Here is a 13,723-nt window from a genome sequence, read left to right on the forward strand (position 1 = left end):
TGAAGAACCCATGTGAACTCACGAGGCAGGGTCTGTGGAGTCTTTTTTTCCCCAAGTTTCATTCTTTGCACTTTGATTTTTCTTTTTCTCATCTTTATCTTAGTAAAGAAGTGGTCTTAAAATAACCAAACAGTGGCACTCACTCTGGCTGAGAGGTGCGATGGCGTAAGGATAAGGATAGGTATTTGCAGACACCACAGCCCTGGGATTCAGAGGATGTCTTGGTTCTGTAGAAAAAGTTCCTTTGCTGACCCTGTTTCCCCTGGCTGTAAAACGGTTCTTAAGTCATAAACTTTCATGAGGATTAAATGAAATAAGCCCTAAGCAGGTAACAAGTGCCTCAGGAAATATTTGGCTGCTATTCCTTTATGGTCTATAGTAGTTTCCTTGATTAGTAAATTAATTTGTCATTTTTAATGTAATTTCATTACTACATCCTCTAACAAAAATGCCCAGATAAAGTAAACTAGCAGTTCTACAGAATGCTATTAATATACCTTGAGAAATATTTCAGTTAACTGAAATAAGAACCTAGCTGGCATGCTTTTGTGAGAAAAGATCTAAAGCTTAGAAGCAATGTGAAATTGATGAAAGGAGGTTTCTGACCACATTTATGCAACATGCAGCGTTTAAATTTGTAAACTAAAGCAGCATAAACGCCTTTAATGCCAGATATACAAAATTAGACTCATAAACATGTTTTACAATTTACACTTATAAAATTTCATAAATCCTGAGCAAATTTAATAAACAATTGTTTTTAACCCATAACTCCACAGAACAATACATCTTACATAAAGGAAAGTATATCTATATTTGGAAATAGTTTAGCTGATATGTTCTTCATAATTTTGCCTCACCCTCATCATTTAAATTAATATAGAGGAAAGTTTTCAGCATTTGATTTAGATTTTTCCCCTCTTTGACTTTGCATACTGAAAATAGTGGAACAAGTCTCAGAAAAGTGACTAAAGTAAGTTCATCTGCCAGAAAAGGCATCATAAATGTGGAGATTGCATTCTTAAATTCTTGAGTTCTATTATTTTGAACATAATTGTATTAAATGCAGTGTTTTTCCATGCTGCCTAGATCCACTTGTGCCTGAATCCTACATTCAGAACTGCTTTATGTTACGGGATTTTGTAATCAGTCACAGTGCTTCAGCTGTCTGATCATTGTCCCTCTTTCACTCTAGGGTCTATTTCTTCTTGCGATGCATTTCTCAATGTCTTCCAAAGTAAAGGCCTTCGACAGGAGGTCATCTGTCCCTGTGCCAGCTCGCCAGAGGCCCTCACTGTGGCCATCCGGAGGTACTGGGTCGTGCTGATTTATGTAGATAACCTAGAGACAATCCTAATTCAGCAGCAGAGGGAGATCAGGAAATCCTGACAGTCGATGCTGAGGGTGAGGGTGAAAATGGGACCTAACTTTTCAGGATGAGTTTATTTCTCTTTTATGTGCTGGAACAGATTCTTTCAAACAGCCTAGATTCATTCATTAAAAAACATTGATCCCTGAAGTTTCACTGTAATTCCTTAATAAGTGGAACTGTCTGGAGACACATGGAGCCATAATATCCAGTCCTTGCAGTTTACTCGTTTCCACTTGCTCATATCAATGTGTGGTTTGATTTGGGATGGGATAGAGTAGGCTTTAGAAGAAGTGAGATCCTCACAGTCAAGCACATGCTCTGTGGCATGCCATTTCTGCCCTTCGCTGTCTTCACTTTCTGCCCTTTGGAATGCTGAACTTTAAAGGGCGCTGCTTTGCTAAGCATTCTAGGAGCTTAGTACCACATCTAAGGGCTCGAAGGTCTGTGGTAACCAGATGTCCCATGGGGTGCTTTCCTTGAGGCCGCTGTCATCCAGAGGGCCCTGGGTCAGGTCACTATGATCCAGGTCACTGCAGCCTGCTGTATGGCAGCATAGTGCTTGGGAAGGAAGTGGTAATGGGGGTGTAAAATCGGTGCTGCCCAGGTGGAAAGTGTTCAACACCATCAATCTCAGGCGCTGGTGCAAGAAAGGCCTGTTTAAGCAGCCTCTCCGCCATCAGCACTCATGTCAGAAAGTGTGTAACTCATCTAGACCTTTGAAACTTGTGACATGACTTATTTTTTAATATCTTTGGGTTCCATCCATAATTAGGTTTTCTCTCATATAGCACAGATGTAGTGTAAATGACATAGGAAAGTCAGTGTACAAAGTACATGAGTTCTGCTCTGTGTTAGGAAAACATTGGGCTTTCCAAAAAAATATTACTAAAATTATTTCCGTAAGTAAACAGGCCTTCTGAAGCTTTTAGGTGTTCATGTAATATTAACTAGATTAGCTGACTATCAGGCTGAGAAACTGGAAACATTTGAAATATCAGAAGCCACTTTAAATTTTGATTAAACCAGAAGTTAAAAGTCTTACATAATTTAAATAGATAAAAGATGGTAACACTAGCCAGAATCTGATCTTCACTTTTTTTTTTAATTGTACTTTGGGCTCTGGGGTACATGTGCACATCCCGCATCCTGCAGGATTGTTGCATAAGTACATACGTGCCGCATTCCCCCCACCAACCCCGTCACCTACATCAGGCATTTCTCCTGGTGTTATCCCTCCCCATCTGCCCCACCCCCTGCTGTCCGTCCCCTCCCCTCCCCTCCACCTCTCCACCTAGCCCAGTGAGTGTTGTTCCCTTCCCTGTGCCCAAGTGTTCTCATTGTTCATCACCCACCTGTGAGTAAAAACATGCAGTGTTTGGTTTTCTGTTCTTGTGTCAGTTTGCTGAGAATGATGGTTTCTAGATTCATCCATATCTCTACAAAGGACACTAATTTGTCATTTCTTATGGCTGCATGGTATTCCATGGTGTATATGTGCCAAATTTTCTTTGTTCAGTCTATCATTGATGGGCCTTTGGGTTGATTCCAGGTCTTTGCTGTCATAAACAGCACTGCAGCGAACATATGTGTGCATGTGTCTTTATAATAGAATGATTTATAATTTTTCGGGTATATACCCAATAATGGGATTGCTGGGTCAAATTTGAGGAATCACCACACTGTCTTCCACAATGGTTGAACTAATTTACACTCCCACCAACAGTGTAAAAGTGTTCCTTTTTCTCCACATCCTCTCCAGCAGCTGTTGTCTCCAGATTTTGTAATGATTGCCATTCTAACTGGTGTGAGATGGGATCTCAATGTGGTTTTGATTTGCATCTCTCTAATGACGAGTGATGATGAGCTTTTTTTTCATGTTTGTTGGCTGCATAAATGTCTTCTTTTGAAAAGTGTCTGTTCATATCCTTCACCCACTTTTGAATGGGGGGTTTGTTTTTTTCTTGTAAATCTGTTTTAGTTCTTTGTAGATTCTGGCTATCAGCCCTTTGTCAGATGGGTAGATTGCAAAAATTTTTTCCTATTCTGTTGGTTGCCATTTCACTCTAATGATTGTTTCTTTTGCTGTACAGAAGCTCTGGAGTTTAATTAGATCCCATTTGTCTATTTTGGCTTTTTTGGCCAACGCTTTTGGTGTTTTAGTCATGAAGTCCTTGCCTATGCCTATGTCCTGAATGGTTTTGCCTAGGTTTTCTTCTAGGGTTTTTATGGTGTTAGCTCTCATGCCAGGTTTTAAAAAGATAGAGTTACCCTAACAGCAGGTGCTCTCTGAATAATTTTCTGGCATTCCTGTTAGACCTTGGAGAAAAATTACATCCAAGGTTGTAGTAGCAGATTTACCATCACAATCATGTTCTTCAGAGATCAGCACTAAAATGCGTGTCTATTTGAGGACCCAAGAGTGGATGCCAAGGAGGGGCTTCAGGCAGCAAGTGTGGTGGGGCCTCGAGTCTGGAGCCAGTTCAGAGCCTCGGTGGGTGGCTGCAGGATCCTGGCCACCGCCCTTTGCCCCAAACCTCATTGTCTTCACCGGAAAATGAGAGGTTGGATTCAGTAATCTGTAAATTTCCTTCCACCTGTCAATGTTGAAGACCCCACAGTTCTGTCGAGTCACAGCTTTGCCACAGTCAATTTGGAAAATGAGCCATTCACAAGCAGGAAGCCCAGAGTTATTATGGGGAGGGCGATGGTTCACCCATGCTTCTCCGCACCCAGAGTTAGGGTAGGATGCTTCACCCGTTTGCCTCTCCTGAGAGCACACTCTGTGAAGGTCCACAGCACTGAGCCCCAGCATTGATTGGCAAGAAGAAGACAGGATGAGCAAAGGATGTTTAATCCTTTCTTGTAAAATATTTTAAAATGCTCTCAAAATTTTTTTTTTTTTTTTGAGAAGATTAAAAGGTCAGGGTCCATTACAGGCAAATGAAGCAGCATCTGTTTACTGAGTGTGTCTCAGTGTGGCCCGAGAGACGTTTCTCTCATGGTTCGTGGGGCTCAGGCATTTTAAACTCACCAACCAGCAAACATGCCCAGCATCACGAGAACCTGCCGTATACACAGGGGGATCGTTAGTTTGAGTCCGTGAAATCATAAATGGACGGGGAATGGTAGTTTGCAGTTTTGTAAAAGGTGTAACTCTCCTTTGGAAAAGAAGCAGTGGGGATTGAGCAGCTTCCAGACTCCGTTCATGACTGGCTGAAACAGAGTCTGAACCCACCTCCACCCCAGGCTGGTGAATCTGTGTATTAGATGTACCAGAGACCAGGAGCTGATCTGAGCCTGAAGGCTGGGGCAGCTGGCCTGGCCTTGGGAGGTGTGGCTCCTGTCTGCTGGCCCCCAGCATGCCTCTGCCGGTCCTCCAGCCTCCCCACTCCGGATGATAACCTGCAGCCATTGTCAGTCTTTAGAGACATAGTCACTTGTTTCCAGATAACCAGTGAAAATACCAGAACGGGGGCAGGCGGGTCTCCCTGGAGCTGTTCCACCCCAGAGGGAGGGCAGCTGCCTCGCCTGCTGTTCTTCCAGGTCCTGCAATCCCCTCCAGAGACAGGGCCACCTGGGTCCTGGAGCCCTTCCCCAGAGCCCATGTGCCCCCAGAGGTCTAGGGAGCCTGTGCTCTGTTTCCCACAGCCAGCCATGAAACTGGGTAGTGGGAGGGCAGGATTCATGGGGTGGGTCCTGTTTACAAGAGCACTTGATCAGAAAACAGTCCTGGCTGGGCCTGGCATGGAGCTGCGAGCACTAAGGGCCTTGTCCCCTGGCCCCAGCACCTCCTGGGCGCTGCCCATGTCACATCCCCTCCCAGACAGCTGTTTACCCTTCTCTTTCACATGGATCTTCAGGGAGAGCATGCCCGCTGCTGCGGTCCCCTCGCTGTTCAGCCTGTTAGCACTCTTGTTCTTCTGTTTTCCCTCCACCCTCTGCTTTCCAACCTGTCTCTGGCTCCATGTTAACTTCTCACACTCAGCAGATGTTTTTAGAACACCTGTTGTTTGGCAGAAGTAGTTCCTTTGATGTGAATGCAGCAAAAAGAAAGGCCAGAAAGGGGCATGGTGAGGGAGGACGTCCACAGCCTGTCAGGTCAAGGAAGAGGTCATTGCAGATAGCTGTGGAACTTGCCCTGTGGTTTCACTGGGTGAACAAGCAGAATACGTCCTTGCGCCACAGGTGGATGGACCCCACTCTGCCCCTTTCCATGTGTGAAAAAGCAGAATGTGTCCTTGTGTCATGGGTGGACAGACCCCCACCCCACCCCTTTCTGTGTGTGAGAAAGCAGAACATGTCCTCATGAAAAAGCAGAATGTGTCCTTGCATTACGGGTAAACGAACCCCCCTGCCCCCTTCTGTGCTTGATATCTCCTTGCGGCTCAGCCATGCCCGCTTGTTACCAATTACTCATAGCAGCTGAGTGGAGCAGTGTGGCCTCGAGTGTTTACTTTCTGACCCTTTCCTGAGAAAGAGTGCGACTCCTGCCATACGCAGCAAGTGACCATCTTAACTTCACCTCCCCTGCTGTGCACAGCCCTGGGCTTGGGCTCTGAAGAGGCCGGGAAGGTTGACTTCTCTCCCCTCCTTGAGTACCCCTGAGTGACAGGCAGAATGACCTCATGGTAGGCAGCTCCTGTGAAAAAGCAAATGATACCATCAGAAGGTGTGTCAGGTGGGGGTGGGGGCGGTGGCTCACACCTGTATTCCCAGCACTTTGGGAGGCCAAGGCAGGTGGATCGCCTGAGGTCAGGAGTTCAAGACCAGCCCAGCTAACATGGTGAAACCCTGTCTCTAGAAAAAAAATACAAAAATTAGCCAGGCATGATGGTATGTGCCTATAACCCCAGCTACTTGGGAGACTGAGGCAGAAGAATCACTTGAACCCAGGAGGCAGAGGTTGCAGTGAGCTGGGATTGTGCCACTTCACTCCAGCCTGGGTGACAGAGCAGGACGCTGTCTCAAATAAATAAATAAAAAGGTATGTTGGTAACACAGCTTTTTGAAGAGAAAGTGCTTTCAACTTTCCAAATCCGCTTCATGATCCTTGCTCTGTCTTCTGACCTTCAGATGTTGATGAAAGATCTTTCCTCGAAGACTCATCTGTGCCTTTTCTTAACCCTGACACTACCCCTTGCAGAGGGTCCGGACACTTGCCTTGAGGAAATTGCTTCACCTTTCTCCTCAGCACTCTATCCCGTGACTCTTCCCAGTCTTTAAAACCAAAAGGCAAGCATTTCATGACTCACACAAGTCTGCAATATACCAGTGAGATGAAGGCATAGCCAAGATTACCCTGATCTGCTTATGTGGTAATAGTGGTGTTCATATCTCATGGTCTGTGCCTATGTCCTGTGCCCACGCCATGTGTCCCAGGCCACATGTGACATTTGGTGATGTGTGCCCCCTTCTGTGTGGCTCCTGTATAGGATAATAAACCACAAAAAACCACCCAGGAGAAGGTGGACGACTTTGAATCTAAGCCACGCTCATGGCTTTCTTACTGACTTCATGGTTTTAGCCAGACAGTACAATTTTGGGAAAATATTCTTGTGATGTATTTGAAAGTGCAGGTTGTGTTACCAATGTAAAAAAAAAAAAAAGTTGTGTTACCCATGTAAATTAATCACAAGTACCACAAATGCCTCACCTTTCGCCATCCTTCTTGGATCTCAGAATGATAAATGCCTGTAACCAAAATTGAAATAGGAGGTTATTTTTTAAATTTAGATTTAAATACCCTCAAAGACAACTGAAATAAAGCAGGCTTCAGGTTATGTGAAAAACTGTACCGTACTTTCTAAAACCAACAGCTGAGTTCAGGGTTTGGCTCTGTGGCTGTGCACCCTCTGCGGCTCTGCAGGCCCAGCAGCTGCCAGAGGGACCCAGGACAATGGGCACCTTGAAATGAGCAAGGCAGGAGCAGAGAGACAGGTGATGCCTGGCTCTAAACCCTGGCAAATTTCCTCCATGCTGAGAACTTGTGCATGGTCAGTGCTACAGTGTGCTGTGCCAGAACTGATTTTGTGGTTTGACGTGACTTAAAATCACCCTTCACCCCTTCAGTTTGCTATTAGGATGGGATAGGATCGGTGGACAGAATCTAAGCTGTATCACAAGATGGCTTAGTCAGCTAATATTTACCAAATGTTTGCTATGGTGTTTGATACCTGGAGTTTGTCCATTATTTTGTAGATTTAAAAGTGCTTTTACGTCTTCATTTAGATTTTCAAAAACACCGTATTCAGTAGAAAAGGCAGGCGATTGGACTTACTGGACCTTCTGATATGTCACCTTGGACCAACCATCCTTCAAGGTTTCCAGTCTCTTCCTTTGTGAATGAGGAAGCCAATACTGTGCCTGCTGATACTGGTGCCACCGGCGTCACAGGGCTGCAGTGGCTTGTGGGCACAAGGTCACAGCCTGGCATCTGCAGCCACTGAGCCTGTGGGCTGTGTGTGCCATGCACCTTCCTACTTGCCAGGCTTTGTAGCATTTCACTGTCCATGAAAAGTAGGGTCGGGTCCAGGAATACATGAAGATCTCGGCACTGTGGTCTTGGCACTGTGTTCTTGGCACTGTGTTGACAATTTAATTCTGCTTTCACTTTGGTAATGAGCATAAGAAGCATGGAGGGTAGTGTCTAATTTAAATATCAGTCATCATAATTTCACATATTTTAACATTCCCAGTGGAAGCAATGTATACGTTCTTACTGTTAAAAGTGATTCAGAAATTGCTACTTCTCTACTGGCCTCCACAGCCTCATGCTGATGTTCCCTCTGTCCTTGCAGCTGCCGGGCTGGAAACTCAGAACCTTTCTTGTGCTGCCTCTTCCTGGGGCCCCCCCCATCCAGGCTGCCAGGAAACGTCTAAATCCAGCTGTTTCTCCTTTCCCTGCCGCTGCCGGGGCTGCCCTCCCCTAGGCTCTGTGCTCCTGTTTTGTCTCTCGTCTGGCCAGAGCCCTCCTTGGCCCCTTGTTCAGGTGACTGAGTCTGCAGGAGTGCACGGCCCATGGGACCTGCCTGCTTGCCCCGGCTGCCTCTCTTCCTGCCCCTTCCTCTCACTCGCGTGGGCCTGGCTGTTCCTCCATGAGTAGGTTGAAGGCCTGTGTCTGCTCTTTCCTGTGCCTGTGCCCACCCCCGCAGTGTGGCCCCTGCATTGGGAGATGCGATTGCTCTTCCATGCTGGGACCTCATCAGCCCATTTCTTCCAATGTTACTGACTTCCATGTGCTGTGGGATTTACTGTTATGTTTATTTTTTCATTGTCTCTGGTGTATAGTTGGTGCCTAATACATGTTTTTTGAGTGAATGAAAGTAAAATTTAAAGGAGGTAAATTCAGAAAGTTCCTCCTGTACATTTTCCTGTGACAATCCCATGTCATTCACAAGAAGTGAAGGCCACACCTCTTCCTGTACGTTTATGCACGTGCTATACACACACTTGGCATTTTCCATAAGCCGAGCAGTGTGTGGTTTTGGGTTTTTGTTGGTTTTCGTTTTACTTAGAAGAAGTAGGTGCCACTGACGGCCTAAATACACTGTTGTGGCCATCTGCCGAGAACAGGCTCCTGCGAAGAAGCTGTGTCCTGTGTCGGCTGTTGCCGGCCCACTCAGGGCTGGTCCAGAGGAAGACGTGGCAAGAGAGAGGAGGTGTGGGAATCCTTGGGCAGCATGTCCATGGCAATATGCCCAGTGGTAGGGAAGAGGAGGCTCTTTCCATTCCTGTGGGGTGAGCTTTGGAGTGTGGAGTGAGTGTGGAGACCTGCTTGCAGCAGGCTTCCCAAAGTGGTGTGTGACTTTTAAGTTATGACAGGCAAAACTGGAAGGGCAGGCACTGACCAGGACACAGACAGAAATAACCAGAGCAGGGGGCATCTCCTTTCCACTGTCTCGCCCGGGGGTGCCCGTGGCCGTGTACATCAGGTTGGCTGTGCCTGCACCCTGCATGGTGTCGGAGGAGTGGTCTCTGGACACGGCGGATAGTGGGTTACAGCAGTCCCTCTCCAGAACCACCTCCCTGGAGTTGGCGTCAGTGGTCTTCTCAGATGTGCCACTTTCTGATTGGCATGATTGGGTTCAAATTGAAGGTCAGAAAAGGATTAAAAGGTACAAGTTTAGTATTCCAGTTTGAATTAGGAATGACTGTGTCCTGAAAACTAGAAGCAGCCTCTGAGCGCTCCTGTGCCAGCTCTTCCTGCCCCTCTATCATTCTTCAGTCTCATAGGATACTTGCTGTCTTTTTATGGCGTTACTGTGCATGTGATGCGTATTTAAACTGTTCAGTGCTGATGCTTTGCGAAAGAATAATCTCTATAATTGGCCACTGCACTTCGACTCTCATTACCTGGAGATGAGTTAGGTAATAACTCTGTCTCAGTGGTGAAAATCTTCAGGAGAGAAGCCAGTGCGAGGCTTCAGAATCTGTATCTTTCATCATCCTGATGTTTAAGTCACTTTTGAGTAAATTTGAAGAAAGCCACACTCGTGCTTGTGTTTCCACCAACACACTCCTCTCTGTGTTGTTTTCTGAATATATGAACAGCAGGAAAACTTCCCTGCATGCTGGGGTTTCATTTGTGTGCCACAGAAAGGTGGGGACAGATGCGTGTTTTTGGAAAATGAGCCAGGGCCTTTGAACTCATAGTGTGTTCTGTCTCAATACTTGAGGTGAATTTTCCACGTAGGAGAGGTCAGAGGCCAGGTTACTAAGTGAAAAATGGCTTTCATACATTCTGCAAAGCTGTTTTAAGTGGGGTCTGGAAAGGCTTCCCTATAGGTTTGGCATGGGAACAAAATGAATGCCTTCTTAAATGTTGTTACATCCAGTATGGGAAGCACAGAGTGCTCACGTTTTATTTACTCCTTATGATTTTTAAAGAAAAAAACAAGGCCGTGCACAGTGGCTTATGTCTGTAATCCCAGCACTTTGGGAGGCCAAGGCGGGCAGATCACGAGGTCAAGAGATGGAGACCATCCTGGCCAACATGGTGAAACCCCATCTCTACTGAAAAAACACAAAAATTAGGTGGGCGTTGTGGTGCATGCCTGTAGTCCCAGCTACTCGGGAGGCTGAGGCAGGAGAATTGCTTGAACCTGGGAGGTGGAGGTTGCAGTGAGCCGAGTTTGTGCCACTGCTCTCCAGCCTGGCACCTGGCAACAGAGCGAGACTCTGTCTCAAAAAACCAAGTGTTTGGCTGCTACATTGCTCTGTTTTGTTGCAGAGAAGGGTCTATGGAGGATGGGTTTGAATGGGTACTAGGATGGGCGTTTCCTCTATGTTGTGATCTAAGCATTTGTGTCCTGTGTTTTAACCACTTTCCAGGGACAACTTGTTCTGCCCTAGTGACAAAGCAGAGATTGCATTTCCTGTCCTCTGTGCAGCTACTTGCTTGCTTGGCTTTTAGTACACTTAATTTTAAAAGGATAGTGATTATCAGCAGTAGAATGCAAATAAAATTGCAGATGCATTTGCTCACTATTTGTAGAATTTTGGCCCTCTCTGGAAAATGTATCACTTAGTGGTTCATTCCTGCAAAAAAAAAACAAAAAAGTAGATAAGTCAGAAGCTGAGGCACTCACAGGAAAGCCACCCAGTGGCTGCAGGCACAGCAGGGCCAAGCGTGGACGTCTGAGCTGAGTCATTCTGCAGGTACATCAGGGCAGAGCATGGGCGTCTGAGCTGAGTCAGTCTGCAGGTGCAGCTGGGCCAAGAGTGGACATCTGAGCTATGAGTCAGTCTGCAGGTACATCAGGGCTGAGCATGGACGTCTGAGCTATGAGTCAGTCTGCAGGGACAGCTGGCCAGAGCGTGGATGTCTGAGCTATGAGTCAGTCTGCAGGTGCAGCTAGGCCGAGCATGGACGTCTGAGCTATGCTTCAGTCTGCAGGTACATCAGGGCCGAGCATGGACGTCTGAGCTATGAGTCAGTCTGCAGGTGCAGCTGGGCCGAGCATGGACGTCTGAGCTGAGTCAGTCTGCAGGTACATCAGGGCCGAGCATGGATGTCTGAACTATGAGTCAGTCTGCAGGTGCAGCTGGGCCGAGCATGGACATCTGAGCTATGAGTCAGTCTGCAGGTGCAGCTGGGCCGAGCATGGACGTCTGAGCTGAGTCAGTCTGCAGGTACATCAGGGCCGAGCATGGATGTCTGAACTATGAGTCAGTCTGCAGGTGCAGCTGGGCCGAGCATGGACATCTGAGCTATGAGTCAGTCTGGAGGTGCAGCTGGGCCGAGCATGGACATCTGAGCTGAGTCAGTCTGCAGGTACATCAGGGCCGAGCATGGATGTCTGAACTATGAGTCAGTCTGCAGGTGCAGCTGGGCCGAGCATGGACATCTGAGCTGAGTCAGTCTGCAGGTACATCAGGGCCGAGCATGGATGTCTGAACTATGAGTCAGTCTGCAGGTGCAGCTGGGCCGAGCATGGACATCTGAGCTATGAGTCAGTCTGCAGGTACAGCAGGGCTGAGTGTGGACATCTGAACTATGAGTCAGTCTGCAGGTGCAGCTGGGCCGAGCTTGGACATCTGAGCTATGAGTCATTCTGCAGGTACAGCAGGGCCGAGTGTGGATGTATGAGCTATGAGTCATTCTGCAGGTACAGCAGGGCTGAGTGTGGATGTCTGAGCTATGAGTCAGTCTGCAGGTACAGCAGGGCTGAGTGTGCACGTCTGAGCATTCAGTCTTTGGGTGCAGCAAGGCCGAGCGTGGACATCAGAACTATGCGTCAGTCTGCAGGTGTAGCAGGGCCAAGCATGGACGTCTGAGCTATGAGTCATTTCTGTAGGTACAGCAGGGCAGAGTGTGGATGTCTGAGCTATGAGTCATTTTTCAGGTACAGCAGGGCAGAGTGTGAACATCTGAGCTATGAGCAGCCCTGACAATGATGGGGGTGGGGAAGCATGGGAGCAGCAGCGGCCCTGGCAATGGTTGGGGTGGGGTAGCATGTGAGAGCGGCAGCAGCCCTGGAGATGGGGGAGGGAGGGTGGGAGAGGGTTGTGGGAGCCAGAAGCAGCCTAGCGCCTGGGCTCCAGGTACTGTACCCTCCCTCAGGTTGCCCAGCACTGGAGGCAGGTCATTGCCAGAACTTATGCTGTTGGCTCTCCCCTCAGAAAAAGGCCAATCTCCAAAAAGGAATGACCAGCACTCATTGCAGGGTGGTTGAGATTCTTTAAGAACATGAGTCAGAGACCTTGAAGGGACAAGGGCTGGAGATGTGCCAGTCCTCATGCATGTCTTCTGTGTGTGTGCCTGTCCTCGGGCATGTCTTGTGTTCATGTCTCTGTATCTCCATGCAATCATGTCTGTGTTCATGTGTGTGTCCTCATGCATGTCTGGGTTCATGCATGCATGCCTTTCTTCATTTATGTTCTCACCTGTGTCTGTCTTCATGTTAGTGTTGACGTGGTATGTGTCTTCACATATCTGTTTTCACATGTATGTTTCACCTGTGTGCCTGTCTTCATGTTTGTATTGATGTGGTGTGTCTTCACATATCTGTCTCCACCTGTGTGTACCTGTCTTCATGTTTGTGTTGATGTGGTGTGTGTCTTCACGTATCTGTCTCCACTTTTGCGTGCTTGTCTTCATGTTTGTGTTGATGTGGTATGTGCCTTCACATGTCTGTTTTCGCCTTCATGTCTGTGTGTTCACACATGCCAGCCAAGTGGTTAGCAGAAAGTCATGTTCTCTAGTGAAGTCTGCTTTGTCTTCCTACGTGAACTGTATTTTCACCTAGGCATTTAAAGTTTCTACTCTTTAAAACTGTGACCAGCCTACTATACTTTATGTTTTCTTTTCTCCTGATATTAGTTTTATAGTAGAAAAATACTAGGGAAATAAGAGCTTGTGATGCCTGAACTCATCAGAGTTTTTTTAAAGGAATAATTGGAAGGCGAAAACCAGGAAACTATTTCCTGGCTACAAGTGTGCCCTAAACCTTCTGCCATCTGAGTCTGTTACCATCTCTAGAATGTAGATGATAGAATTGATTTTCTTCAAGCTACATTGTGAAATTGTTGAAGTAAAAAACACAATTAGCTTTGTAATTACAAAGTACTATTTGGATACTTTGATATTTTAGTAATGAAAAGGCAAAAATCATACAAAACAATGAAACAGTAATTCCAGAAAAGATAAAATATCCCCTTGTCAGCACAGCTGTCTTCTGTTTTTTGAAAGTATCCAGCCTAGAATACTGGAACAAAATCAAAGAAAAGGTGTCCACAGTGAGAAGGATGCTGTCTGACACCCACTGGGTGCTGATGTTGCCTGTATGAGTGATGGGGGAACACATCAGCATCAGCCCTGAGCCAACACGGCTGCCAAGAGCAAGCACTTCT

General features: G+C 46.7%; 1 protein-coding gene across 17 annotated transcripts in view; it reads left to right on the forward strand.

The window, feature by feature from the left end:
• Positions 1-13,723, forward strand: part of DIP2C (DIP2 acetate--CoA ligase C (putative)) — a 387,622-nt gene that overhangs the window by 279,814 nt on the left and 94,085 nt on the right. For all 17 annotated transcript variants that reach the window (XM_035252738.3, XM_035252740.3, XM_035252739.3 and 14 more), the window contains one exon: positions 1,196-1,310. In XM_035252738.3, the coding sequence (XP_035108629.1) occupies positions 1,196-1,310 (115 nt within the window). The remainder of the gene's footprint in view (positions 1-1,195; positions 1,311-13,723) is intronic.

Source organism: Callithrix jacchus, chromosome 7 (genome assembly GCF_049354715.1).
Source record: "Callithrix jacchus isolate 240 chromosome 7, calJac240_pri, whole genome shotgun sequence".
Classification (NCBI taxonomy): Eukaryota; Metazoa; Chordata; class Mammalia; order Primates; family Cebidae; genus Callithrix; species Callithrix jacchus.